This window comes from Lachnellula hyalina, assembly GCF_007821495.1.
Source record: "Lachnellula hyalina strain CBS 185.66 chromosome Unknown contig00097, whole genome shotgun sequence".
NCBI classification, from domain to species: Eukaryota; Fungi; Ascomycota; class Leotiomycetes; order Helotiales; family Lachnaceae; genus Lachnellula; species Lachnellula hyalina.
The window spans coordinates 86,205-113,169 of NW_022157211.1; the positions used below are offsets into that span (position 1 = coordinate 86,205).

A 26,965-nucleotide genomic window follows, 5' to 3' on the forward strand; every position below is an offset into this window, starting at 1 on the left:
TTTCAAATACTGTGTTTGGAGTCTTTGGGCACGACCCTGGATACTGTACTACAGTTCTGCGCAACGGTCTGGATTTGGCCACATTACGCGAGTAGGGTATACACTGTGATTCAACAATGAGAAACTTTTGGTTTGGGTTAGGTATATAGAAGTAAAACGGTGATACTCCGTGTTGTTTGTTATCGGTGAAGTTGCAAAAATCAGGGGCTGTTTTCCCAAACGGGTTAGTACGCACTAATAATGCAAGCACTCAAACGCGTCGACAACGCGACGCGCCGTGGTGAATTTCGCGAATTTCACGATTACCCTCGACAATCCTCAAGAAAGATCAGTATCTAACCTCATTCACGAGATACTCGATCATATCAACCACCATGGACGGTCTACAACTCAGAGATGAAGCCGTTCGCGATCGCGTTCGCGCAGCCCAAGAATTCCTTGATCCTCGTACGCACCTCCCATCCTCCTGGGCTGATTGTTGCTAACCGCCGCCCACAGTTGATCCTGCTGCTACTCGAAGCTACAGATCAGAAATCATTTTGATGCTCCAGAAGTACCAGCGAAGACTCGTAGTTAGTATCGATGAGGTCCGCGCCCACAATGTCGAGCTCGCAGATGGTCTCCTCCAGCAGCCATTTGAGTTTGCCCAAGCCTTTGACAGAGCCCTTCATGAAGTCATCAATGCGCTCCCCAATACCACTACCAAGCAGACATCAGAAGATACTATGTATTATTGTGCCTTCTCGGGCAGTTTCGGACAATTTGCCTGCAATCCTCGAACTCTTTCCTCAACACACCTCAACCATATGGTTTCTCTCGAGGGCATTGTGACAAGATGCTCCCTTGTTCGGCCCAAGGTCGTCAAGAGTGTGCATTATAATGACAAGAAGAAGATTTTTCACTTCCGCGAGTACAAGGATCAGACAATGACTGCCAATGGAGCAAGCACCTCGAGTGTGTACCCACAAGAGGACGAGGAGGGCAATCCTCTTGTCACAGAATATGGCTATTGTACCTACAGAGACCACCAGACCATTTCAATACAAGAAATGCCTGAGCGAGCACCTGCGGGACAGTTGCCACGGGGTGTCGATGTTATTCTGGATGATGATCTGGTCGACAAATGCAAACCTGGAGATAGAGTCCAGCTTGTCGGAATTTATCGATCTCTCGGAAATCGAAATGCTGGTCACAGCACTGCACTTTTCAAGACGGTGATCCTTGCGAATAACGTTGTCATGCTATCTTCGAAGTCGGGAGGTGGAATTGCGGCAGCAACCATCACTGATACCGATATTCGTAACATCAACAAGATCGCAAAGAAGAAGAATCTATTCGACCTCCTCTCGCAATCTCTGGCTCCCAGTATTTACGGTCACGAGTTTATTAAGAAAGCTGTTCTCCTCATGTTACTTGGTGGTCAGGAAAAAAACTTGGAGAACGGTACACATTTGAGGGGTGATATCAACGTATTAATGGTCGGCGACCCCTCTACAGCCAAGTCTCAAATCCTGCGATTCGTACTTAATACTGCACCGTTAGCTATTGCCACAACTGGTCGTGGGTCCTCCGGCGTTGGTCTCACAGCTGCTGTTACGTCCGACAAGGAAACTGGAGAGCGAAGGCTCGAAGCAGGTGCTATGGTTCTCGCTGATCGTGGTGTGGTATGTATTGATGAGTTTGACAAGATGTCAGACATTGATCGTGTCGCCATACACGAAGTTATGGAACAACAAACCGTTACAATCGCCAAAGCCGGTATTCATACATCATTGAACGCACGTTGCAGTGTTATTGCTGCTGCAAACCCGATCTTCGGACAATACGATACTCATAAGGATCCTCACAAGAATATTGCTCTTCCAGACTCGCTACTCTCCCGTTTTGATTTACTCTTCGTAGTCACAGATGACATTGATGATGCACGGGATCGTCAAATTTCAGAGCATGTTCTCCGCATGCATAGATACCGTCAACCAGGCACAGAAGAAGGGGCGCCTGTCCGAGAACAGTCTCAACAAACCTTGGGGGTAGGTGTCGATGAAGAGGCTGATGTCAATCGACCTACGGACGTGTTCGAGAAATACAACCAAATGCTGCACGCAGGTGTAACAGTTACCACTGGTCGCGGCTCCAACAAGAAGGTTGAAGTTCTCAGCATCCCCTTTGTGAAGAAATACATCAAGTACGCCAAGTCAAGAATAAAGCCAGTCTTGACTCAAGAGGCATCCGACCGCATCAGCGATATTTACGTCTCCCTCCGAAACGACGATATGCAGGGCAACCAGCGGAAGACGAATGCCATGACTGTCCGTACATTGGAAACTATGATACGTCTAGCAACCGCGCACGCCAAATCCCGTCTATCCAACCGTGTCGACGAGGTGGATGCTCTTGCTGCCGAAACCATCCTCCGATTCGCACTCTTCAAAGAAGTAATCGAAGACGAAAAAAGAGGCAAGCGCCGCAAGACCCGTCCCCTCGAGGACGAATCCTCAGGGAACGAGAGCTCAGACTCCGACTCCGATTCCCCCCCTCCTACAAGCCGAGCAGGAACATCACGTACTCGCACTCCAGGAACGGCGCGGACTCGTGGTATTGCTGTACCGAAACGGAATGGCGTTAAAGGTTCTAGCTCTCGCGCTGCTGCTGATGAGGAGGATGACGATGTGGAAGGCCTCTACGATGCCTCCCCGCGCACAACCCAGCGCTCACGCCCGGCTACAAACGGCACCGCTCCCACACAATCCCAAACCTCTTTTGCCTCCTCGCTTCCCGCATCCCAGCTACCATCTCAATCCCAAGAGGAAGATTCGGAACTCGCTGACGGTGCCGCTGCTTTGTCCATTGAGGGCATTACGCCTGCTCGTTACACTGTTTTCCGCACGACGCTTGGGCAGCTGCTGGATACCCCGCTGTTTGAGGACGATTCGGCCGAGGTAGACGCCATTATGGCGGCTGTTAATAGGTCGGTGGGTGGGAATGCTGGGGGTGCGTATGAGAGGAGCGAGGTCGTTGCTGCGTTGCGGAAGTTGGATGCTGCGAATAATATTATGTGAGTATCCCCCGTTCCCGTTTCACACGTAGTGGAGATAGCTAATATCATATAGGTATACCGATGGCGATCTTGTTTACAAGATCTAGAACACTACAGATGATATGATGCTTAAGACGGCGTTTGGATTGTTCAGATGAAATGATTGAGGGAGTACTCGGCGTTATTGCTAGCTAATGTTGTAATGAATTATGCGCGCAAAGTCTATGTTGAATTGGTATAAATGAAAGAAATCGTATCTATCTAATTATCATGTCTTCGTCTCTTTCCCCGTGACTAATATGCTCATTATTTTCATCATCACTCAAAGTCCCCAAAGAAACGAAACGCCATCCCCGTCTAAATAATGCATGCATCATTGCCCAAAAGTCGAGGCATATTCTCAAATATGAATCAATCCTTCCACTTTTTGACATACTCATTCAACCGTTCCTCAACCCGCACCCCATTCCAGGTCTCCACGCCCTCGGCATCAACTCCGAGAATCGGGATTCCAACCTGCTCAATGGCAAAACTGGCCGCCACACTCCCCCAAACAGCCGCATCAAGTACCTCCTTCCCCCTCGCCAACCCCACCGCCAGTCCGCCCAAAAATGCATTCCCGCCTCCCGTGGGATCAACCACTCTCTCATGATCCCGCGCTCCATTCCCACTTTCCTCTGCATTCTTACTCTTAGCATCAGCAGTGAAAACCGCAGGCAGCCACGTCTCAATTCCCGGATCAACCGGTACTATCTCCCTCTCAAAACTGCCATCCCCATTCATCAAACCCGCGAATAGTGCCTCCATATCCGTGTCGTGCGTTAGGCCGCCCCGCGCGTGGTTCCGTGGCCGCGGACGCTTCACGACGCTGGGCCGTCGGCTGCGCCCGCCGTTCTTTGCTATGTAGCAGCCTGCAGCGCCGCAGCGGATTACGAGCGCGAAGGATTGCAGGGGCATGGATCCGAGGAGCTGTTCGCAGGAGCGTTCTACGGCTGCGGGGTCGAAGGGAGGAGTGGGAGTGGAGGGGGAAGTGGGAGATGGGGGCATGTCGTCGCCCATGAGGGCGCCAAGCTCGGCGTGGTTGGGCGAGCAGATGTCAATGTAGGGCAGGGCATTGGTGGTGTTTAGGAGTTCGGAGGGGGTGCAGAGGTCGGGGACGGGTTCCCATATAAAGAGGGGTTTTCCGGTGCCGGGGTGCAGAGCCTTGCGGCGGCGTAAGATGGAGGTTACTAGTTCGATGCAGCGCGTGGGGGAACAGCAGAGGTGGAAGGACTTGGAGAAGAGGAGCGTGGGCGTTAAAGAGTTGGCGTCGAGTCGGAGTTTGGGGGTCTTGTATGCGAAGGAGCGGTTCTGGGACAGGTCGTAGCCATTCCAGCCACGGGTTGTGAGGCGGGTTGCGTCGCTGCGGAAGAGGCAGGAGGACTGCCAGGAGCTGATTTGAGAGTGCACGGTGGGTGGAAAATCGCTGCCTTTATCTACTATCCAGGAGATGGTCTTGGAGAACGGGGGTGGGGAGAAGAGGCGGGCGCCGAGGGCGGAGTAGGAACCTGCTCCGCCGAGGATGTTGAAGACGGGTTCTCTGGGTGGGAGGTAGTGGATTTCATCTAGGAAGTGTTAGGTGGAGGATTGCGTTGAGGTTGAGGGTATAAAAAATTCTAAGCGGATGAAAATAACCTCACAAGTCGACGGTTTTTGGTGAAAGGCGTTAAAGGACATAATGAAGACATCAAGCTAAGGCGGTATTCATCATAAGATTTGGAGCCTTGTGATATTTGAAGCAAAAAATCAAAATAGCGAAGAAAGCAAAAGAAGGGAAAATATGTAGTATCATAGACCCCACTCATCACTTGTGGGCCATGGCACGAGTGCAAACTCGGAAATTCAAAAACAATACGCAGCAAAATGATGAAGTGTATGGGTGTGAATGTGCAGACAACACGTATATTATATTCTCCAGACTGCATGAGTGGTGCATGCGTATCGAGGTATCTCTCTTGGAATCTTTGAGGCATCAAGATTCGGATGGATGTCTCGAGGTGTGAGTTGTACAAGGCTCATGGCCTAACAAGGCGGTGGAATGATTGTAAACCAGCCAACAAATATTAGACAGTAAAGTAAGGCTTCTCACCTATTATGAGCATTCCCAATGTGCAGAAATCTATCTCCTGCGTGGGGGATATTTCTTCGTCTTCATCCATGGTGTTGTCTGCCTTGAAAAGAAGGACCAAAAACTGTGTATCAGAATAGTGTCAGGAGGCAGAAGGGAAGGCTGAGGGACAAGAATAATATTACGATGTACGGTCTGTAGCCTCGTTGTCCGATGAAGTGGAGTGCGGCGCGGAAGGTACAGCAGTACAGTACCGATATTCGAGGTGACGATCCACCTGAAGCTCGAGCTCTCTTACATAGGGAAAACAATCCGATCCTCGTTGGATTATTGCGAAGTTTGACAACACCTTCCTTACGCTTCACCTACAGCATCATTTTTCTGTCTTTCTTTGTCTGCTGTCTATCTATCGTTGGCCTCCCTCCTTGCTTGTAGCCTCCTGTTGCCCTTCACTCGTTGATCATTCCTCGATTCAATCTGACCCGTCACCTGGAACATTTCGCATCTAGGCCCCTGCGCTGGCAAGATGGCTACGAACAACATGCATAACCTTACGACTCTCATCAAACGGTACTACTCTACTCCCTTTCTTTCTTATTTAAAATCTCTATCTTCCCACAACTCTGCGGCCTGTTGATCAGCACGAGCAATCATGGACGACAAAGTCTTGCCTACCGTTTCCAGGACGGAACTGACAGCGATTATCCATAGGCTGGAAGCTGCCACCTCCAGGTTGGAAGACATGGCAACGTCCTCAATCGAAGCACCAAAACTGAATGGCACTGCCCCTACACCTGCGCCGACAGGTCCCCTCCCTCCTCCTCCTACCATCAGCCAGACCCCACCACAACCGCCAAAACCAGTGCAAGCACTGCTCCCAGAAGTGGTGGAAGATTTTGATACATTCCTCGCCGGCACTGTTAAGAAATTCGTGAACCTGAGTGATGAAATGGGAGGGGCAATTGCTGAGCAGGTACGCTGGGAGAGCAGCAGTATTTGGGCTTACGGCTAACCAGAAATTAGGCATCGGGCGTGCTACGTGCCTTTACTGCGCAACGGAAATTTATCTTCATAACTACGAAAGCAAAGAAACCTGACCAGTCCAGTTCGCAGTTCTTGCAAATGTGGAAGCCCATCCAAGAAGCCGCCACGTCCGTCGGCGACCTTCGAGATGCGAATCGGGGAAAGCCTACCTACAATCAGCTCAGCGCAGTGGGCGAGAGTATTACAGTGCTTGCTTGGGTGATAGTGGACCCAAAGCCTGTGAAGCATGTAGAGGAATATTTGGACCAGGCCAAGTTTTGGGGCAATCGAGTATTGAAGGAATACAAGGACAAGTGAGGACTCGGTCGTAAATGTTTTACCAATTGCTAATACCAGCAGGGACCCCAAGCAAGTGGAATGGATACAAGCATACTATCAAATCTTCAAGGACTTGATCGAATACATCCAACATGCCTTTCCTCAAGGAATCCCTTGGAATCCTAAGGGGGTCTCAGTGGAAGAAGCAGTCAAATCCGTGTCAGAAGCACCACCAAGCTCTCCTACACCACCAGCCGCAGGTGCTGGAGCACCTCCGCCACCCCCTCCTCCTCCAGGACCTCCGCCACCACCTATGAGATTCGATGAGCCCAAAGCTGCCCCCGTGACAGATAGTGGACTAGGCGCGGTCTTCAGTGAGCTGAACAAGGGAGAAGCTGTTACGAAGGGTCTCCGGAAAGTCAACGCCGACCAAATGACACACAAGAATCCGTCATTGCGAGCTGGAGCTACGGTACCGACTCGAAGTGACAGTCAATCTAGCGTTTCTTCGATATCTCGCGGAAAAAGCCCTGCACCTGGCAAGAAGCCAAAGCCAGAAAGCATGAGGACTAAGAAGCCTCCTGTGAAGAAACTGGATGGCAATAAATGGATCATCGTAAGTGTTGCAAATGCTAGGACCCTCATCATTGCTAATGATGGTGTTTTAGGAAAATTTCGAGAACGAAACTGAACCCATTGAAATCGAAGCCTCAATATCCCACTCCATTCTTATCACCAAATGTAGCAAAACAGTCATCATCGTAAAAGGCAAAGCAAACGCTATATCCATCGACAACTCCCCCCGCCTCTCCCTCGTCATCGACTCCCTCGTCTCCTCAGTCGACGTTATCAAATCTGCCAACTTTGCTCTGCAAGTCATGGGCACGCTCCCCACTATCCTCATGGACTCTGTAGATGGAGCTCAAGTTTACCTTGGGAAAGATAGCATGAGCACTGAAGTGTTTACCAGTAAGTGCTCGGGGATTAATCTGAATATCTTTGGCGGCGAGGATGAGGATTATAAGGAGGTGCCGTTGCCGGAGCAGCTTCGCACAATTATTGGGGCTGGTGGCAAGGTCATTAGTGAGATTGTTGAGCATGCTGGTTAAGGGGCACGAGGAGGTATATTGTAGGCTAGGCTTAACTTAGATGGTGGGATGTAGTATATGGGTGTCATCTTTGGAGTTCGGCCCTGATGAATTTCGGGACTGTATTTCGAGAGAAATAATATTTTAGAGACCGGTCTTATTGTTTTTAAAATGCGTTTTATTTATGCAAATAGGAAGATTTACTTACAAGTCTGCTTATTACAAAGCCTTGCATTTTCCATTTCCCTACCGCTTCAAGTCACACTTTTTGGAAACACTTATTATATCTAGGACTGGCAAAGAGAATATTGAAGTTGAATAGTGTTTATTGAATCTACATGCATGCCAGGTCTATATTCTACAGCTACTTTATCCCCACATACTCATACTCCAACCATACATGAATAAATGGGCTTTCCTCCCTCTTCTACCCCCCCTGCCAAGATTTTCTTTATGATGCAGGATGAGACGGTATGAAAGGAAGGTATGGTACATGGTATAACATAAGAAAGTAAATCTTGATAATACACACATGCCGCTGTTGTGTTGTGACCGGACTGCGGCATTCGTCCATCTCTTCATATAATACACTACATCCACTTTTGTTCCTTCCTGCCTTTCTTCTTACAGATGCATGTAGTCGAATTGGACTAATGTATCACCTCCCCAATATCAATATGCACCGGTTCCCACTCCTTCGCCCCTGCGACCTCCATCTCACTCGGTACCCTGACATTGGACCCGGGGCTATACAGATACCACGCCTTGAGCGCATGTACACAAGCCCTCGTCCTCGCCTCGCCCAGACTCGGCCCCGCGCCCTCACCCAATTTATCAGCCCCGCTAAAGATCCCCACCACAAACACAGGATGTCTACTCCTCCGACCCGTCTCGCTCACGATCCGTGCAACAGGATACTCGAAGCCCTCTCTGGCACACAGCCGGCTCAGCTCCCGCACCGGCTCCCGGAACTGGAATAGTGACGCAATTTGTAGGTATCGGGATAGGATGTGGTTCGTGACGAAGGTCTTGGCGGCCGCCGAGCCCGAATGTAAGTATACGGAGCCCACGACTGCCTTTACGAAGGAGGCATATGCGTGTTCGGTCGGCAGCGGGAGGTCGTTTTCTGCTTGTTTCGGAACCGTGTCCCCGAACTCGTCATCATACACCACTCTACTACTCATGCCCCTCCTGTAATAACTCTTGCTATCAGGCCTTATACTCCCAACTTGAGTCTGCAGCCCTTGCCCCGGCTTGAGTTTGGAGAATTGGAGATAGCCCGGATCCACTTCTCCTCCTGGCGCCGCGGCAGTCTCTACACCCCATTCCTTGCCTACCATTTGTAGGGTCTTGGGCCCGCTATAAGCGTAGGCGGCGGCGAAGAGGACCGTCATGGGTAGACGGGGATATGTGCAGAGGAGCCATTCAGAGACATGGTATGACATTATACTGCCCCCTAAATTCGAAAGCGCAGCATTATTGAAATCCGCATTCGAATCCGCAGACGGGTCAACCAGCGTGCGTGCCATCGTGTGCAGTGGTAGTTTTTGGGAGAGATTCAGCCGTGCATGCAGGGCTGCGAGTTTCGAGGAGTTGAAGGCGGCTTCGAGAGGTGGTGATGGGTATTTTGTGTCTGAGGATGAGGATGAGAATTCTTCTTCAAGCTCTTCCCCATCTTCCAGTATCAAGTCATCGGATAGTGCTGCTGCTGATGAGGAGAAGCGTATTCGAGGAGGTAATGCAGCTTGTTGCTGCCGTAGACAGCATGGTCTTATGCTCGCCGGTGTCGACCGCGCCGTGAACAATTGCCCACTCCATCTCTCAAGCCGTAATCTCTTCATCGGTAATATCTGGCCTGACCCTCCTCTGCTCAAACTTGCCCGAGGTAGAAATTAGTGAGGAAGGAGTTGAGTGCTGGTGATGTTTTCTGGCTCTTGTTCCCCTGCCCAAAATTTCTCAAGCTTGGCCTTGCTTGGTGGTGAGATGCACTACTCGATAAAATTTGGATTATGTAAGCGTTGATCCACATGTGAGGAACCTCATTCGCTCAGCCTAACGTCCTTTCAACAACACCAGACTCCAATCCCTCCAATCCTAAGCAAATATTCAAGATGGCGAGTCTATTCATGTTCAATTTAATCGAGGTTATATGCTAACAGCTTCCAGGGCGGCGGTCCGAAAGTTCCGTAAGTCAATGGCTCAAACAATTCACCTCCCGGAAGCTCGAACTCCAGTCGAGTTGGAATGCATGCAGCTCCTAACAATGAACACAGATACCCCAAGCACGTCTGGTCACCATCAGGTGGCTGGTACACGCAACCCTCGAACTGGAAAGCGAACACAGCGATCATGGGAGCGGTTGTGCTCGGCATCACGGCTATGATGTGGAAGGTGAGCGCGGACAGGGAATACCGGGATAAGTTTCCTGAGAAGGGCAGATTCTTTCCGAGTCGATAGTGAGTGCTGCAGCGTTTGAGGATAGGGAAATGAGACATGATGCTAATGGACTTATAGCTGGAGCAAGCAGATCATTGAGCACGAGAAGAATGAGAAAAATGAGAAGGGGGGATCATGAGGGGCTATGAAGTTGGGATTGTACATATCTAAGGCGTCTTGAATGAACCGGGTTTATACCGTCACGATTGGAGAGGAAACTTCGAGGGTTGTTGTGTTTGTCTCCTTGCCTTTACCTGTCAAATCATTAGGGCAGATTTACGGAGACGGCCCCGGACATCTCATTTTCTACTATGTTATCTCCCGTAACTTTTCCAACTCACAATAGCTAGTAGCTGGGACTGTTCAAATAATCTACTCCTCAGGGAAGCAAGACACAAGAATTGGCTTTCGCTCAGCATGCTATTATGCCATCTTTAGCAGTGGCAACCTCAACATGTGCCCCGCAGGTTTTCCCTTCAAGTGGCAGCTCTCTCCGGATTACACATCTCAAGTTCTCGGGCACTATTACTCGCCAACTCTGGATCAAGGGGGTTATGTTAGGGCAGGCTACATGCAGGCAGTAGAATTGTATGTTTTAAATAGGTTTGAAAGTAAATATATTGCCGTCCCTCAAACATCAACACTCCTTGAGTAATAATTCGACATCTCCAACCTCGCCAAAAGCTGCGCTACAGTATTCTCCTCGGTCAGATCCTCCCCATCAAACAACCCCGCTGCCTTGCCACCCGCAACCCTCTTCTCCCCATATCCCTTCTTCTCACTCAGGCCTCTGCAGACAGTGATAAACACACCCACTTTCTTCCGATATCTCAAATACAGCTCTCGCACCTCCTCATCCGCACCGACCTTCCGCTGCAGCCCCAGGGCTCGTTCGCGCGAGTGCGCCGCGAATTGCAGGATAAGCGTGAATATTTCTTCGAGCAGCTTCATGACAGGCTGCTGGCGCTTGCGGAGCAGGAGGGCAAACATGATGCGGTCAAGGACTTTTTCGTGGTACTCTCTGAGCTTGTCCAGACCTTCATTTTGGCCGAGGGTAATGTTGTTGCTATCGCTGTTGATGCGCCGTTCGATCTGATCGAGTTTTCGGTCGAAGATTCGCCAGGTGGATTCAATGCCCGTGTCGAAGAAATAGCCGCTTAGGCTGTATATGAAGTGGTGGGCTTCGATTCGGAAGCGTTGGGCTACGAAATCAATGCCCTGCCAGTACGATGTGCGATCAGTAGCGTCACGGAAAAGTGCTGATACTACATAAAGCATGCGGATAACTCTTAGGAGGAGCTTGAAGAGCTGGTCGTATTTAAATAGAATCATTGGTGTGATGACGGCTTCTAGGGGTGGAGGTGGCTTGTAGGAAAGTCGGAGGAAATCCAGTGCTTCGACGGAGTCGAGATTTTTGCACTTTTCGATTTCCTCCTCGGCCATGTCGCGAACGGCAAAACTAAGGTCACCAGGCAGAGAAGTCTGATCCAGGTATGTCCCAGAATTGGCCCTATTCGATGTCTTGTTCGATATGTAACTGTCTGTCAGGACACCCATGAGAGCAAGTCGTAATTCCGAACTCGCAGGAGGCCAAGTATCTCTTCCACCGAGTCGAAGACCCATGATACCACCAGAGCGAGCAACACCTCTCTGTCGTTCAGCACTCTCGAGCTCCGGGTCGAAGAGCGCGTGAGAAAGTCGACTTGAAAATACACCATTTCCAAGCAGGTGGAAACTACGTTGGAGGTCTAAATGCTCGCGAAGGTTGTGTGTGTTGAAGAACATTCGCATGCATGTTCCGTTCACAATGCGAGCTTGAGCGGAGATGATCGGATTGAAAGAGAGTAAAGGAGTCAGGGATATCGGCGGAAGAAACATAGAATCGTCGTCTTGAGGACGTTCACCATTCGACGTAAGATACGTACTTAGTTCCTGAGAAAGCCGATCCGGGATAGTACTGCTGCCTAGGGGTTGGTTGAGGGTATCAATGGAAGCAAGGACATGAGCTTGCATGTCTTCTTCAGGCCGGCCAAAGAAGTCCAATTTGAACGTATCCTCGGTTGTATTGCCAGTATGACTAGAAGTGTTTAGGGGCCTTGCAGACTCTGAGAATTCTAGTAGGGCAGTTGTCAAGTCTTTCTCATACTGCAAAGCCTTTTCCTCCACCTGCATGATATCTTTCCACGAGAACTTCCATTCAAGAGATGGTGGATTTGCAGATGCGACAATATCAGCTCTTGCAAGCGGATGGTCTGAATGATGGTCTCTCAGAAATCGGAGGCTCCTTCCAACCTCAAACATTGCACGAGCATCTTCGGGAGCAAGAAATGTCGGCACTTTATCGAAGTCCAAAACAAAATCCGGCTGGTTGACTTCAAGTCCTTGCTCATCTACCCATTCCTTCTTCTCGACTCTCACAAAACTCTTTCCATTCCCCTCTTTGGTAAGGGATACACCTGCTTCTCGTTGCAAGCCAAGCCATTCTCCGGAGAACTCGAGCCATGGTTGTGAAACTCTAGAAAGGATTTCAAGAAGAATGTTTTGCAACGAGTCCGTCCTATGCTCAAGGAGTTGGATTTCTTGGAATATCGTAGACAACATCGCCTCATCACTCCGGGTAACTGACACATTAGTAACAATCCGGCGAAAGCACGTCAATATTGAGTAAGCTGGCTGGAATAACGCCTGGAGTTGCAAGAGGCTGTTATGCATATATGTGCTAGCACTCAGTCGTGATTGTATCGTAGCCAGCAATGTAGAAACAGCATCTGCTAAAGCAATTCGCCCAGCGGATGTGCTTCCACCATAAGACTTATCGAAAAAGCTTTGCAGCGCTCTCGTAATATTTCCACATTCCATGAACATAGCCGATAGTTCATTTAGAGACTCCCCTGTGTGCCCAGATATCCGAATATCGGGGAGCGTAGGGCTAAAACATTGTTCTGTCTCATCCCAGGCGAATAGTACCGAACTTCTACCCAGTCCGAGAGCCAGCAATGAAGCAGTATATACTTCGGTGCCCAGAACCATATAGTCTGTATTGTCTACATGGAAGAAATCCGCCTTTGCAGCCAGGGCGGCATCGAGTATCCCGGGCCCAGCCTCTGTGATATACGGTGTCTGACGCTCCTGGAGTTTTGCGTTGTCGAACCCATCCCAACTCTGATAATTCGCTACCTTCAGCGGAACATCGTCCGTTAATGACCAAAAATCAAACTCCTCTGCAATATCTTCTTTCTGCGTAGTGACTGGTTCTTCTTGAAAATCGGTTGGTTCGGGTGGGGTTGGAACGTCCGCAGCAAGCCCAAGTGATAAATCTGGGATACTGAAAAAGCCATTGTCGTCCTGTGCTCTTTGTTCGACTACATCGGGAAGGATCTGGTCAACATCTAAAGGTTCATTAGCAGGTGTCTTTTTATACAGAACAGAATTTGTAAACCATCAAGCTTTATTTGGGAGAAGAGGGAGCCATCTTGATCTCCCTCAAGGGCATGTAGCTTTGATAGACCCCATAGATCTGGTATCGCAAAGGGAATCCCGATGTTTCCTTCATCGTCGCTCATTCTTGCATTTTGTGGCTCAAGTCGCGTGTTTGAAGCCGGTTGACGCGTTGAACAACTCCGGCTGCTCCCGCCGCTACTAGAGTGCAGTTGCGCTTCAATGCGATCATTAATCTAGCTTTGCGACAACGCTCACGATAATTGCTTGCGCACATATTCCATCAAGATGGCCCCCAAGAGGAAGGGTAGAAGTACTGCAGGGGCAGCTTCAACTCCAGTTGCGGACGAAGATGCCATGGTCATTGACAGCCCGAAGCCACAGCAAGTCGAAGAACCACCAAAGCCCAGCTACGACATTCTTGATGACCCATGGACCGATGAGCAGGAAACTTCACTTTTCAAGGGCATCATTAAATGGAAGCCTGCTGGTAAAACTTTCTTCCAATATTCCCGACTTTGGCTAATGTCTTAGGTATGCACAAGCACTTTCGCATGATCGCATTATCAGAGCATCTTCGAAACCATGGCTACGATCCTACTGCCGAGAAGCACACCCGGATACCAGGCATATGGCAGAAGCTACGGACACTCTATAACCTAGGTATTCTCGATGAGCGCGAGAACTCTTTTGACTATGATGATGGGGATGACAAGTTTCTGGAGTTCCAACTGCCTGTGGATTACGAGGAGACGATGTTTATGAAGGGCAAACGCAGTCCTAGCGAACCTCCATCATCTCCTTCAGAGCTCGATCGATCGCCCTCGCCGCAGGGTACACGCAAGCGTAAGAGGGGAGATACAGTCACACAGAAGAATATGCGCGCGAGTACAATTGAAGGTACGGATGAGCCCAGGACTTCCCCCGTACACTCATCACCACCACCGAAGACGACGAGAACTGGCAGGAGCACGAACAAATCGATGGGACGTGTCAAGGCAGAGTCAAGTTCTCGACAACCAAGCAAAGATACGACTATGGATGAGGAAGAGGCTACGGAGGGGACGGAGGAGGGTGGCGATGATGACGAGGCTGAAGAAGAAGGAACACCATCACAAACTTCTCCAAAAGCTTCCAAAGCCACTTTGAAGTCAAAAGCAGACGCGGCGGCCAAATCCCAGGGGGCTTCTCGGAAGAGTAAGAGGAAGAGATGATTTGTAGCCAGTGTCGTTGTATGATAGGTTCTAGGGAGTATGGAGTTTTGGTGTGGCATAGATATTAGGAGGGGGCCTTAAAAGGGAAGACTGGAAGACATTTGCACATATGGCGAGCCTTTGCAAAGGTTTGATTTGCTCCGGCTTGAAGGAAGAGAATCATCACATGCTAGTGATGCTAGATGTATACAATAGCGACGACTTGTGAAGAAACAACACCACACACACAACGTAGATGACCAAATTTTTCAAATGGCCGAGAATATCCATCCCATCCATCCCTAGCCTAGTCGTGCATCAGCTGTTGCCGAGATGGAAAGTTCTGCTGATCACTTACTGGCGGCCCCATCATTCATCGCTGACACTCACCGTTGTGACTGGCTCGACTGGCTACAGTACTGTAAAATAGCCTGTACTGTGGGGTGAATGGGCGGGTTAAATCCGGGGCTTTTGTGCTCGGCTTCTCAAACCTCGGGCAAGCGCAACCTCCCATGCCTTCCGCGGAACGTCAACCAACCACAAGCAAAACTAAAACCCTCCAGCAAGCTGTTCTAGAAGAAACTCTGTTCTCTGTTGTCTCAGTCTTGAATCCTGCCATTTACTCTCCTCTCCAATCTTTTTCAAACACAACTTTGGGAATGTTGAGAGTGCTTGCAAAGAATCGCTCGCAGTCTCAGGTGCTTCGGAGCAACTTCAAACCAAGCACAGTGAGTTTACTTGGTCTGGGTAATCTATCTCTGTGTGGGACTAACACTTTTCGGCAGACCGTAGCAATAGGCATGGCACCAGCAAATAAGAGGAGCAATAGCTCTTTGCCAGGAGGTATTCATTGTCTTCTACGGGTATTACCCCGCCTTAATCATCCACTAACTGTTCAATAGGGTATAGAGAAGACAGTTCGAAAGGACCTATGCTGCGATTCGAGGAATCCCTTCCTAAGTTACCAGTACCGACTCTAGAGGAGACCGCAGTTCGTTACCTGAAATCCGTCCATCCCCTACTCTCCAACTCCGAGCTCGCATCCACCACGAAAGCAGTTCAGGAATTTATAAAGCCAGGTGGGGTTGGTAGCAAGCTGCAAGAGAAGCTGCTTGCTCGCCGAGAAGACCCGAAACATAAGAACTGGATCTATGAATGGTGGAATGATGCAGCATATTTGAGCTATCGCGACCCTGTTGTTCCCTATGTCAGCTATTTCTATTCGTACCGAGATGACAGGCGGCGGCGGGATCCTTCCAAGAGGGCCGCGGCCATAAGCACTGCGATTCTAGAATTTAAGAGCCAGGTTGACTCGGGAACATTGGAGCCAGAATACATGAAGAAACTTCCCATTTCTATGGAGAGCTACCAATGGATGTTCAACTGTTGCCGTGTCCCTGCTAAGCCTGCCGATCACCCTGCCAAGTACTCCCCAGCGGAGAACAAGCACATTTTAGTTATTCGCAAGAACCAATTCTTCAAACTCTTCTATGAGGTTGATGGCAAGCAATTGAACACCTCGGAGTTGGAACAGCAATTCAAGACTATCTACCAAAAAGCAGAGAGGGCACCTGCTGTCGGACTCCTGACTTCAGAGAACCGCGATGTCTGGACTGAAGCGCGAGAAGTGCTTCTAAAAGCACACCCCTCAAACGCCGCAGCTCTCAAGGATATCGAATCTTCTTCATTTGTCATTTGCTTAGACGATGCATCCCCAGTTACCCTCGAGGAGCGCGCCCATCAATACTGGCACGGCGACGGCGCAAACCGCTGGTTCGACAAACCCCTTCAATTCATCATCAATGACAATGGCACCTCCGGCTTCACGGGTGAACACTCTATGATGGACGGCACACCTACGCACCGCCTAAACGACTACGTCAATGAAGTGATCTTCAACAACAAGCTCGACTTCTCCGACCCCACCATCCGCTCCAGCCTCCCCGATCCAACCCCCATCAAATTCAAAGTCAACAAGGAAGTGCAAGCCGAGATTCTGCGCGCCGAAAAGGACTTCACCGAAGTCATCGGCGCCCATGAGTTACGCGTGCAAGCTTACCAAGGCTACGGCAAAGGTCTGATCAAGAAATTCAAATGCTCACCAGATGCGTACGTGCAAATGGTCATCCAACTCGCATACTTCAAGATGTACGGCAAAAACCGCCCAACCTACGAATCAGCTGCGACGCGCCGTTTCCAGCAAGGTAGAACGGAGACCTGCCGTACGGTTTCTGATGACTCTGTTGCCTTTTGCAAGGCAATAAATGATTCTTCCCTCGATCCCAAGGAAATCGCTGCGTTGTTCCACAAAGCTGTCAAGGCGCACGTGGAATACATTTCTGCTGCTTCTGATGGGAAGGGCGTGGATAGACATTTGTTCGGCTTGAAGAAACTACTGGGTCCTGGTGACGAAGTACCTGCTATCTATACGGATCCTGCGTATAGTTATTCTAGCACGTGGAGAATCTCCAGCTCACAGTTGAGCTCCGAGTACTTTAATGGGTATGGGTGGAGTCAGGTGGTGGATGATGGGTGGGGAATTGCTTATATGATTAACGAGAACAGGTTTGTCTTCCATTCCGCTTCCCTTTCCCTCCTACTTCATATCAGAAGTGTAATGTACTAACCGGGCATCTTTTCTTTAGCATCCAATTTAACGTCGTCTCGAAAGGCCTCGGCAGCGAGAGGATGAGCTTCTATCTCAATGAAGCTGCGGGTGATATCAGGGATCTACTATTACCGACTTTGGAGCCTGCGAAGGCGAAGTTGTAGATTTCTGTCTGCTTTGGGGATAAAGTAGTGTACTGAAATGAAGAAAGGGGGTGGGAGGAGGATTAGGATACATGTATCATAGAGCCATTCAGTGCATATGGCTGGATTTCCTAGATTCGTAGATTCATAGGGTCGGGAATGATATGGCATGAGAAGAGAAGAGGAGAGAATTATTGCACGCGAGTCTATTTTGGTCCATCATAAGTATGCATGTATAGACATTTTCGTGAATAAGTAGCAACTAGAACTTCTCTATCGCACCGCACCATTCCACCACTCTCGCACGACACGCAGACCTCTCTTCACGTCATCATCCATCCTAGCTTCTTGGAACACTATGAAATCAAAAGACCCTCAATCAACGCCGACGCCAAATCGTACAACCAACCGGTGCAAATGCATGCATGTATGCGTGGGAAATTTCAAGATGCGCAAGAATGAATGGATGGTCAAGAGACAGGTATCATTGGGGTATTATGATCATGATGCTTCGGCCTTAACTTCCGACTTGTTGTCAACCTTCTTGGCTGGTCCACCCGCAATTTCACCATCATCCTCGCGCGCACGCTTCTCCTTCTTCTCGGTAGCTGGAGCAGCAGCGGCAGAATCCTCGGACTTGGGCTTGTCATCGGCCTTCTTTGAGGCTGAAGCATCGCCGTTGTTGTTTTCGGTATCGGCGTCGCCGCGACGCTTTTGGTCGTGGTTGCGAGGTCCTCTGTTGTCATCGCGTCGGCCACCACGGCCACCTCGACCACCCTTGTGATCATGGTTCTTGCGATTGCCTCGTTGGTCTTTGAATCCCGAAGCGCGGTCGTCTTCACGTCTCTTCTTCCAGTCATCTGGATCGCGGTCGCCTCGGCCACGATGATCATCTCTACCGCCGCGCTCGTAATTTCCGCGACCACGACCACCGCCACGACCACCACGGCCCCGGAATCCGCCATTGCCACGTGGTCCCCATGACTCCTTGGGCTTCGTGATTCCAGCTCTGATCTCAGCATCCTTCTTCGCCTTGTAGGCAGCCTTGGAAGTAATCTCCAGCTCCGTCTCCTTCCACTTGGGCTTTGGATCAAGCTTCAGGAAGGCCTCGGCCGTCTCCACGTCCACAAACTCCACAAAAACGGAGCCCTTGAAGGTTCTATCCTCAGTACGGCGAAGACGAACGGCGTTGGTGGTGCCGAAACGTGCGAAGAATGCCTCGATGTCGAATTGCGAACTGGGCTCTTCCTCGCCGAATCCTTTGGCGTAGATGGATCGCGCGTCGAGCTTGCTTCTTGGAAGGTGGGGATCATAAGCTTCCTTACGCTTAACCCTCTCAAGGCCCTCTGTCTCGCCGTCGACAACATCCAAGAACAAACTTTCTCGGAGTGCCGCGACCACGGTCTCGTAGGGCTGGAATCGATGCATGCGCTTGTATTTGTGGATTTCCGTAATTAGCACTGCTTTATTATTACTGCCATCGGTTTCCTTCCACAGATTGGCGTCGGTGGGGAGGTTGGAGTCGCCAAAATAGAATTCGACCTTTGTAAATTGTTATTAGACTAGATCTTCTTTTGAAGATCTTATATTGCCTACCTGTGCGCGAATCTCTTTTGGGTCATCAGAGTCTGGCAAAACTGAAGGGTCATATTTGCTGCGGTTCTCATGCTTGACCCATGGCTTGTGCTCTCTATTTCCATAGTCACCATTAATTTTGGAGTTATCCTTTTCGGATGATTCCTGCTTAGAGTCCCCGTTCTTCTCCTTGGCGGTGATGGCTTCACCGTTCTTTTCCATATTGACATCTTCCGTCTCCTCCTTCTTGGCCTCTGCAACTCCGTCTTGCTTCTCGGATGAAGCCTCAGCCATGACAGAATCTGTGTCGGTAGGAGCAGAGGGATCGCCTTCAGTCTTGTTCAAAGTCTCATCGTTGCTGATTGAGGTAGAAGCTGGGTCAGGCTCGGTGGCTTCCGCTTTGATATTCGACATTGCGATTGCGAACTGCTATGTGCAATTGGCGATGGTAAAAAGATTTGAAGAGGCGGTGCGAAATGGCCAGAGTTCAATTATCGCAACCGTAGGAGAATTGATCGGTGTAGTTGGTGAAGTGTGACTCTTGACTTGATCTGACTCTGACCGAGAGCGAGTCAATGGCGGGGTCGAAAGGCGGGAAATATTTTAAGAGATGTGCAAATAGAAGACTCTGTCCTGCTCCTGCTCCTGCTATTCAGGAGAAGCTCGAGGGAAGTATCTAAATGCAGCGTAATATTCAAGAAGGAACCTTTTGAAAATCGGCGCAATTTTCTTCTGGTGTTTGGTTTTTGGGATCGAGGTGGGGAGTGGAGAGCTCTGGCGCAAAAATTCATCGAGCTTTCTTTGGTGCATAGGCTAGCGGGGAGAAGGCCGCATACGCACCCGCATTTTATGCATTCATGCATGCATGGTCTTCCTGACCTGCCGTAGCACTGGGCAGGTAAATTTATCAATGGTCGAAGCGTGAACATCTCACTCAAGTAATAGGGAGAAGACAATTGAGGCATCATAGCTTGATCCTCTCGAAACCGCAATCATGTCGAGGAAGAGGTTTCATGGTCTAAAGCGCATAGTGCCTGTACGTGCCCACAAACCCCCCCAAGTATTATTCATTGTATAACGGCTAACATGTCCCTCCAGAGATTCCGCATGACATGGAACAAATACAATCTCTACAATCTTAGTCGCTTGATGTCTCCAAATAATGGAGGCACGTATTTCCAGCAGAAATGGAAAGCCAAAGCTGCAACGCGAGCGTACCATGGGGAGCAGATTCGGGAGAAGCAATGGCAACGGATGTTTACCTCGAGGTTGAACGCGGTCGTGCCAATGGACCACAGATACTTGGGGGAGAATGATGGGTCAGAGCTTGCTGCTGGAAGAGGTTCCGGTTTGGATGAGAGGGGGGAGTCTCAGAGCAACCTAAAGACTCCGTACATGCAGATGACTTATGCACCGACCGAAAGACGACTCGACATAGCCATATTCCGATCATTGTTTGCCAGCAGTGCTCGACAGGCTCGGCAATTCGTTACACATGGCCATGTGACGGTCAATGGAAAGAAGGTATGCATTTTCTGCTAAATCTTTCGAATACTAGAAGCTAATTATATGTAGATGCCATATCCAGGATACCTTCTGAACCCCGGAGATATGTTCCAAGTAGAGCCGGAGAGCGTGCTATTTGCAACAGGACAGATGAAAGACAAAGAGCAAGTCAAGGCAGGCCGGGAGATGAAGAGAGCAAGACGAGTAGTAAATACCCGGCGAGCTGAGAAGAGGACTGCCAAGAGGGAGAAGGCTTTACAAGCAATAGCCAACAAGAAAGTCGCCGAGGAGTTAGCAGGGGAACCAACACCTAAAGCTTCTCGTCCAATCATGGCGGACGAAACAGAAGCTCGAAAACAACGAAAGGCCGACCTTCAAGAGCTTGTAAAACAAGTCAAAGCTATTCTTGAAAACAAGAAAGCCCCTCCACCCGCCAAACGCAAGCAGGACCTTCGCGAAATCAATAGAGAAATCAAGGGGACCATGTCCGTACTTAACAGGAAGCCCGTCTCGGAAATTGAAACCTCGATAGATGCTCTCATCTCTCGACTCGCCAACCTTTATCCCAGCAACCTCTTCGCTCGCATCGACAAAAAGGCGAATTCGAAATCGAAGCCAGCCTCCGAAATTGCAGGGGAAGCCAAGTCTTCTACTCAAGAATTTACAGCCAAAGAGAAACAGAAGATGCGTGAAGCTGTTGTTCTTAGTCGTGAGAATCCAGTCGATGAATCGAAGCCCTACGCTACACCATGGGCTCCACGACCTTATATGAGTGCATTCGCATTCATCCCAAGATACTTGGAGGTTAATCACAATATCTGTTCTGCAGTTTATTTGAGGCATCCAGTGGCGAGGCCGGGGTTGGCAGAGGTACCTACACCGTTCAGTGCGGAACAGTTGCAGTTAGCTTTCAATTGGTATTTGAGAAGGAGGTAGACTTGTGTAGATTAAAGGGTAGGATGACTTGTAAAATGTACTATAGTAGAGACTACGGACAATGTAGAGAATATATTTCTACTATGGTCTCTTCTGTCCTTTGTTATAGGCTAGCCCTGTACAATGCCCGATGCGGTGGTACAATGGCTCTGGAACCCCTCCGTCTGAAACCCATCGTACTGAATAATGATGCTACGTTTGCGCACCGGTGCCGATGAGATGATATATAAACATTGTTTTGATCACGTGATCTTCATCATGAGTCCTGGTTTGATCTGACCCCAGTAAAGAGTTCACGAAAATTAAAAGGGTGGATAGCTTCTTCTGCTGACAATTTCAGCTTTAGAAGAACTGTATCTGCCAATTTTGATTTATTTGGACGGTACCTAATAATGCCTCACCATTCTAAGATCTGCACCAACCACGCTAAAATCCAGAGCTAGCTTTCGACCTCATCATCCAAGAGACGTCTACAACACCACGCAACACAACCCATTGACGTCCCCAACCATGCGCTGTACATTCCGCCTTCTGGCCTCCGTAAAGCCAGCCCGGTATCTCGAAGCCGGCACACCCACGGGCCTCACAGGCCTCTTCACTCACCCCTCACCACGCTCAACGCTCGTCTACCTGTACTCGCGAACACTTGATGCCCTATCCGAATTCCCCGAAACATCCCTATACCGTCAATCGACCGAGGCGCTGACCAAACACCGTCTTAACATTGTCTCGGCGGTAGTGCCAGAAGGCTACAAGGAATGGTCTGCGATAGCCAAGCAGATTATTAGTGAGAATCCAGAGGCGTTTGCGCGCCAGGAAAACGTGCAGGGGATGGATGTTAGTCTTCAAGGGAAGATGACACAAGAGACATCGGATGGGAAGGTGTTTATCAAGAGGCGTTTCGTGCCGGAGTATGATGAGCGGACCGTGGAGTGGGATGGGGAGAAGCCTTTGAAGGGGGGTGTGGAGATTGGAACGACGGTTGGGTTTGAGGATGGGACAAAGAAGTTAGAATTGCCAGAAGAGCCGCTGTTGACTGTTGCGCAGTAAGTGATACTTCCTGCCGTGTTTGGTTTCTTTGTGGAGTAAGGGCGAAGTCCCCTTTCATGATGAGATATTTTGGTCCGTGTTACCGAGCGGCCTCAAGAACCGTCAGATGACGATCAACAACGCATTCAAGTGCACCTCTGAATCCCTTATTATACACCTATACCCAGTTCTGCTTGCAGACTGGGTGCTGGAAAGTGAGAGGCGAGAGCATCAAGCTAATCCAAGTTACAGAGTCGAAGAAATCGAGAACAAGATCGGTGCTGGACTCATTGAAGAGGTCATCCAGGTTGCGGAGGGGGAATTGAAGCTTCTAGATGTGTTGAAGAGATCAGAAGTGTAAGTTTACTCTTTGCTGTGTATTTCTTGATATTCGCTAACAATTGATACAGCTGGCAGGACTTAGAAGAGAAGCCGGTTGAGGGACAATGGTCATATTTCACGCGTGATACAGCTTCACCTACGACATGAACGCCATCACAAAAGTAAGAGAGAACTCGACATGGAGGACTTTACTGGACGCGTTGTAAAGTACAAAAGACTTGTAAATAAATTATACATCGTTTTTACGCACGTCGCAAGGGCCAAGTCTAGGTCTATGAGATCATACTACTTTTCTGAGAGCCTTGCAAGTGCTCTTCACTCGCTCCTATATCATTCTTATGCCAGTACCTTTTCTATTAAATGGGGCCAAGCTCAAAATGTACTACAATGTCAACGTGACCCAAAATAGCATATAAAATGACCTGTATCTAAATTCTTACTATAAGGGGTATAGTAAATCGACTTGGGAGTAATGTTATTCCCACTAAAGCCAGAAATACATTGCAGATAGAACGACAGATTACAAAATACTACTGTTATACTATGATAATATTTATAAGAAAAGCTATCTAGAAAGGTATAGGGCGCCGGCCCAATTAGGTTTAACTCAAGGTTGCGCACCAAAATAGTTTAGCTGTAGCTGAGAACCGGCTGTAGCTTGGATTCATTGATTTTATCCGTAATGTACTACTTGTACGTACAACAGTTTCTCTAACCTTGTATGGAAAATTTCAAAGATTTTATATAATCTCCATTTCTGCTTCTGCTTGTCTCCTTCGATTCTGTAAATGGGCATGGAGCACAGCAAATGGAATCCCTTCAAAGGCAAGGGCCCTGATAAAGAAGCCCGTAATCCTCTTAAATTATCTCAAGCGCAACCATACAGCCCAGTAGAATTAGACGCAGCACCCGGCCCATCGACTACGCAACCCCAGTATTCCAGCGGGCTGGAACTAGCGCCTCAAAATGGATTTGGATTTTATACTACGGCAAAATATGATAGCGGGCTAGAGGTCGCGCCCCAAGATGGGATATACCCCGAGCGTGCGCAGCCACAGTACGACGAGGGTCTCCAAGTCGTGGCGCCAACACCAGGATCCCAGAAACCGGCGCACCCCATCATATCCAACCCGAACCGCAGGATCGAGTGCGGGGTTTGGAATGAGATGAAGTGGTATGCGGGGAAGGGTGGGTTGGAGATGACGATGAGTAGACGCTCGACGCTGGTTAAGGATACCATTTGGGAGGTCAATGGCTTGGGGTGGGGGATTCTGTGGATTAGGGGGAAGACGAGGTCGTTGAATAGGGAGAGGCGTATGTTTTTTCTTTTCATTTAATTTTCTATATTGAAAACAATAGTATATATGACTACTAGTATATCAAGGCTAACGCAAAGAATTGCATAGATTTCTCGGATCCCAAAGGAAATTCGCTTTTCGTGATGCAGAAACAGGACTTGAGCACCCGCGTGGCGCAAACAGCGGATGGCAGAGTTCTTTTTAGTATTAAGAGGGCGCTTGGATGTAAGTAGAGGATGATTGCGAAGCCTAGATAGATAATAGATTGGCAGCTGATGATTATATAGTGAAGCCGCAGTTCTCGGCGGAGTTTACGAATGTTTGGGATGAGCAGGCGGTGACTTGGGATGTAAAGGGGAGTCCTGCTAGGCGCGGTCTTGATGTCACTGTAAGTGCCCTTGGTCCGGCTCTGCGTAAAGAAAGTGCGATGCCTAACTACGTTTGCGAAGTGCAATGGGGTACAGATAGGTTCAGTGACCAGACCGAAGAGCGGTTTGAGGGAAATGTTCTCGGAAACATGCACTGTGCGTACTTCTACTTCTACTTCCTCTTCCTCTTGAGGCGTGTTTTGCCCTCCCTTGGCAGATATTAATTGAATATATATAGTATGTCGTTACCCTTGGACCTGGTCTTGATTATACCATTATGGCTGCCATCACTGTAGCATATGATGATATTAGAGTCCATGAAGGTATTTCTTGGTGAAGCAAGCTCCACCAGTAAGGATTTATCAGAGATTAAGGTATCACTGTAGAACGAACGGTTGGCCTTGTTGATTCTTACTTATAAGATTACAACTGCCTTCGTACGGGAATTACATGGAGCTTTACGAATCTTTCAAGTCTCATATGGCCCAAATCCTATGCTGGTACCGTTGAGGGCGAGCTGAAATTCAACGGTTAAAGTGGCCTCACCTCTTACGACATTAGCACTACTCGCAACTGCTGTTTCAACGGCGAAATCCACAATATTGACCCGCCGATGTCAATGGCTACAATACCGGCTGCTACAGATTCCCTTGTGACGATGTCTACTGGTTTGAAGGTGATAACGGCGCCATTCACTCCATCAATACTGATAACATGGTCGTCGAAATTGCTCTTCGGGATGGTGGTTCCGCCGACATCATTGATCCTGCACTTCTTGTTCGAAAAGCTTCTTATCCTGCTCTCGCTGCTACCCACCTTAGCGCACAGCTCAGCAAGTTCAATTTCACTCGCCAGAACTAGAACCCCTCACAGATTCCCTTGCCGGCCTTTTGCTTTCCGCCTCTCAGCCTTGTCTGCGCTCTCTCGCATCTCTCACTCGGCGTCTTCATCTCAAGATTCTTGAATCTCACAGCGCATGCATCCTCGATTTGGTTTGTGCTTTAGTGGCGTTGGTGTTGGCGTTTCGTTCTGGGAACTTGACGGGCCACACTTTACTTCCTCGTCTTCTGCATTTTCGACTTTAGGTTTTGATATTTCGGGTATGTTGAATGGATTGGTCATTTTTGGATCTTGGATCGTGACACTTCGGTTTTGTTGGGTGTTGGACGGCCAGAGGCATCACTTGCACGGTCCTACTTTTGCACTTACACATCATCCGACAATATTTCCTCTGCACCTGCTTTACCGTTTCACTGCTCGCATTGGAAACTTCTGCTTTTCTCCGCGCGTTGCTTTCACACAATCATTTACAGTTAGTCAATACAATCTTTTTTGACTACATAATCGTTTTCAACTTGTGACTTCAAAGAACTCAATCAACAATTAAGCGATACCCCTGAGCATCAAAGTCACCTGCGCAATACACCACCGTGAAGTCAGGAATATACTAAAACTTACTTGTAATTCAATTCCCTTATCTCAAATGACTCTTTAAGAGTCGAAACAGCCATCTAAAAAGTCGCGGAGCTCGAAACTGTTTGTAGATAAGCACGCGACACAGCCCGGATTTTGGGTGATTGCGACACGACTCTACATTCCCTATGGAGCTTCTCGTTGTGGAACAACAATTTCAGGCTATGAATACCATAGCGTGTAGGTACGCCCCTTTTTCTAATGCCAAACAAGGAATTATTCATTCGCAAAGGAATTGAACAATAAGCTAAGATACTAAGACTTAGAAAAAGAATAAATTGATAGCTATTAATTGCAAAGGACCAACTGGAGAGAAAACGGTCATTAGAAGGATATCCATCAAATGATATATGTAATTATCAGCAGGCAAGTTGTTTCTATCCTAGCCTTACTATCTAGCGGCTTGTTCTATGGTTCAAAGGGTCAAAAATAATCTCGTATGAACAGTTCAAAAAGGAGGTACGGAAGAAAGGTAGTATATAGTATATCCTAGCTGGCCATGTCATATTTGACCCATCTATACCTCGTACGAAAAATCCATTAGGATGCGGAGTGATTATCGGAGCAGAACCCTTATTATTAAATTCAGGAATCTAATTCGTAAATATCGTTAAACTCGATACGGAATTCAAGGGTGCCAACGCCCTAATTAGGACGGCATCAAACCTGGTGAACTTCTTATTGCGCCTGACTTGTGGTCCGTGCCTTACAGTACCTTGAAAAGTGCCGATTGATCCTATAGATAAGCATTTGCGGCACGGTGCTCCCTCGAAAGTTTTATCGCCATCCGATTGGCCACTCAAAACGAGAGGCTTAGTATAGAACAAGGAGGAAGCAGAGAGGAAAGACTATCACGGTGACACCGAAGTACCTAAATAAAAGTTCGCGTTCTTGTATTAGAAAGTTAATAGACATCTACAGCACATCCTTTAGACTAAGAAAGTTCTTCTGGGAGGTAGAAGATATGCAAATTTTGCTGCGGTTGGCTTTAATATATTCAAGATTATCTTACCTTTTTCCTACGCCGAATAAATCTACGCAGAGGGGGTAATGCTAATGTATTTTCTGATATATAAATCGTCGCGT

The 26,965-nt window shown here is 48.7% G+C and overlaps 11 protein-coding genes across 11 annotated transcripts; 7 read left to right on the forward strand and 4 right to left on the reverse strand.

Annotated features, from left to right (window-relative positions):
- Window positions 1-374: 374 nt before the first annotated feature.
- mcm3 (DNA replication licensing factor) lies at window positions 375-3,144 on the forward strand (the record flags this gene model as incomplete). Its single annotated transcript, XM_031151535.1, has 3 exons — window positions 375-447; window positions 499-3,055; window positions 3,111-3,144. The coding sequence occupies 3 exons, from the start codon at window positions 375-377 to the stop codon at window positions 3,142-3,144; spliced, it is 2,664 nt and encodes an 887-aa protein (XP_031004136.1).
- Window positions 3,145-3,475: 331 nt separating this feature from the next.
- LHYA1_G006600 (Uncharacterized protein) lies at window positions 3,476-5,235 on the reverse strand (the record flags this gene model as incomplete). Its single annotated transcript, XM_031151536.1, has 2 exons — window positions 3,476-4,641; window positions 5,166-5,235. Coding segments are annotated over 2 exons (1,236 nt in total), but the record flags the coding sequence as incomplete, so codon positions are not given.
- Window positions 5,236-5,796: 561 nt separating this feature from the next.
- On the forward strand, window positions 5,797-7,555 carry cap1 (Adenylyl cyclase-associated protein; the record flags this gene model as incomplete). Its single annotated transcript, XM_031151537.1, has 4 exons — window positions 5,797-6,117; window positions 6,168-6,481; window positions 6,525-7,062; window positions 7,115-7,555. The coding sequence occupies 4 exons, from the start codon at window positions 5,797-5,799 to the stop codon at window positions 7,553-7,555; spliced, it is 1,614 nt and encodes a 537-aa protein (XP_031004145.1).
- A 629-nt stretch (window positions 7,556-8,184) lies between these two features.
- MRPL3 (54S ribosomal protein, mitochondrial) lies at window positions 8,185-9,375 on the reverse strand (the record flags this gene model as incomplete). Its single annotated transcript, XM_031151538.1, has 1 exon — window positions 8,185-9,375. One exon carries the CDS (start codon window positions 9,373-9,375, stop codon window positions 8,185-8,187), a length of 1,191 nt encoding a protein of 396 aa, XP_031004146.1.
- Window positions 9,376-9,694: 319 nt separating this feature from the next.
- Window positions 9,695-10,109, forward strand: LHYA1_G006603 (uncharacterized protein; the record flags this gene model as incomplete). Its single annotated transcript, XM_031151539.1, has 3 exons — window positions 9,695-9,720; window positions 9,808-9,990; window positions 10,049-10,109. Coding segments are annotated over 3 exons (270 nt in total), but the record flags the coding sequence as incomplete, so codon positions are not given.
- Window positions 10,110-10,600: 491 nt separating this feature from the next.
- Tubgcp6 (Gamma-tubulin complex component) lies at window positions 10,601-13,533 on the reverse strand (the record flags this gene model as incomplete). The annotated part of the gene is made up of 2 exons (XM_031151540.1): window positions 10,601-13,359; window positions 13,410-13,533. 2 exons carry the CDS (start codon window positions 13,531-13,533, stop codon window positions 10,601-10,603), a joined length of 2,883 nt encoding a protein of 960 aa, XP_031004148.1.
- Window positions 13,534-13,696: 163 nt separating this feature from the next.
- On the forward strand, window positions 13,697-14,622 carry EAF7 (Chromatin modification-related protein; the record flags this gene model as incomplete). Its single annotated transcript, XM_031151541.1, has 2 exons — window positions 13,697-13,898; window positions 13,943-14,622. The coding sequence occupies 2 exons, from the start codon at window positions 13,697-13,699 to the stop codon at window positions 14,620-14,622; spliced, it is 882 nt and encodes a 293-aa protein (XP_031004149.1).
- A 779-nt stretch (window positions 14,623-15,401) lies between these two features.
- CAT2 (Carnitine O-acetyltransferase, mitochondrial) lies at window positions 15,402-17,373 on the forward strand (the record flags this gene model as incomplete). The annotated part of the gene is made up of 3 exons (XM_031151542.1): window positions 15,402-15,444; window positions 15,504-17,166; window positions 17,247-17,373. The coding sequence occupies 3 exons, from the start codon at window positions 15,402-15,404 to the stop codon at window positions 17,371-17,373; spliced, it is 1,833 nt and encodes a 610-aa protein (XP_031004150.1).
- A 480-nt stretch (window positions 17,374-17,853) lies between these two features.
- sla1_1 (La-like protein) lies at window positions 17,854-19,341 on the reverse strand (the record flags this gene model as incomplete). The annotated part of the gene is made up of 2 exons (XM_031151543.1): window positions 17,854-18,894; window positions 18,949-19,341. 2 exons carry the CDS (start codon window positions 19,339-19,341, stop codon window positions 17,854-17,856), a joined length of 1,434 nt encoding a protein of 477 aa, XP_031004151.1.
- A 580-nt stretch (window positions 19,342-19,921) lies between these two features.
- On the forward strand, window positions 19,922-21,369 carry NAM9 (37S ribosomal protein, mitochondrial; the record flags this gene model as incomplete). Its single annotated transcript, XM_031151544.1, has 3 exons — window positions 19,922-19,963; window positions 20,026-20,451; window positions 20,503-21,369. 3 exons carry the CDS (start codon window positions 19,922-19,924, stop codon window positions 21,367-21,369), a joined length of 1,335 nt encoding a protein of 444 aa, XP_031004152.1.
- A 510-nt stretch (window positions 21,370-21,879) lies between these two features.
- Window positions 21,880-22,887, forward strand: nuo-32 (NADH-ubiquinone oxidoreductase 29.9 kDa subunit, mitochondrial; the record flags this gene model as incomplete). The annotated part of the gene is made up of 3 exons (XM_031151545.1): window positions 21,880-22,415; window positions 22,651-22,755; window positions 22,809-22,887. 3 exons carry the CDS (start codon window positions 21,880-21,882, stop codon window positions 22,885-22,887), a joined length of 720 nt encoding a protein of 239 aa, XP_031004153.1.
- Window positions 22,888-26,965: the final 4,078 nt, after the last annotated feature.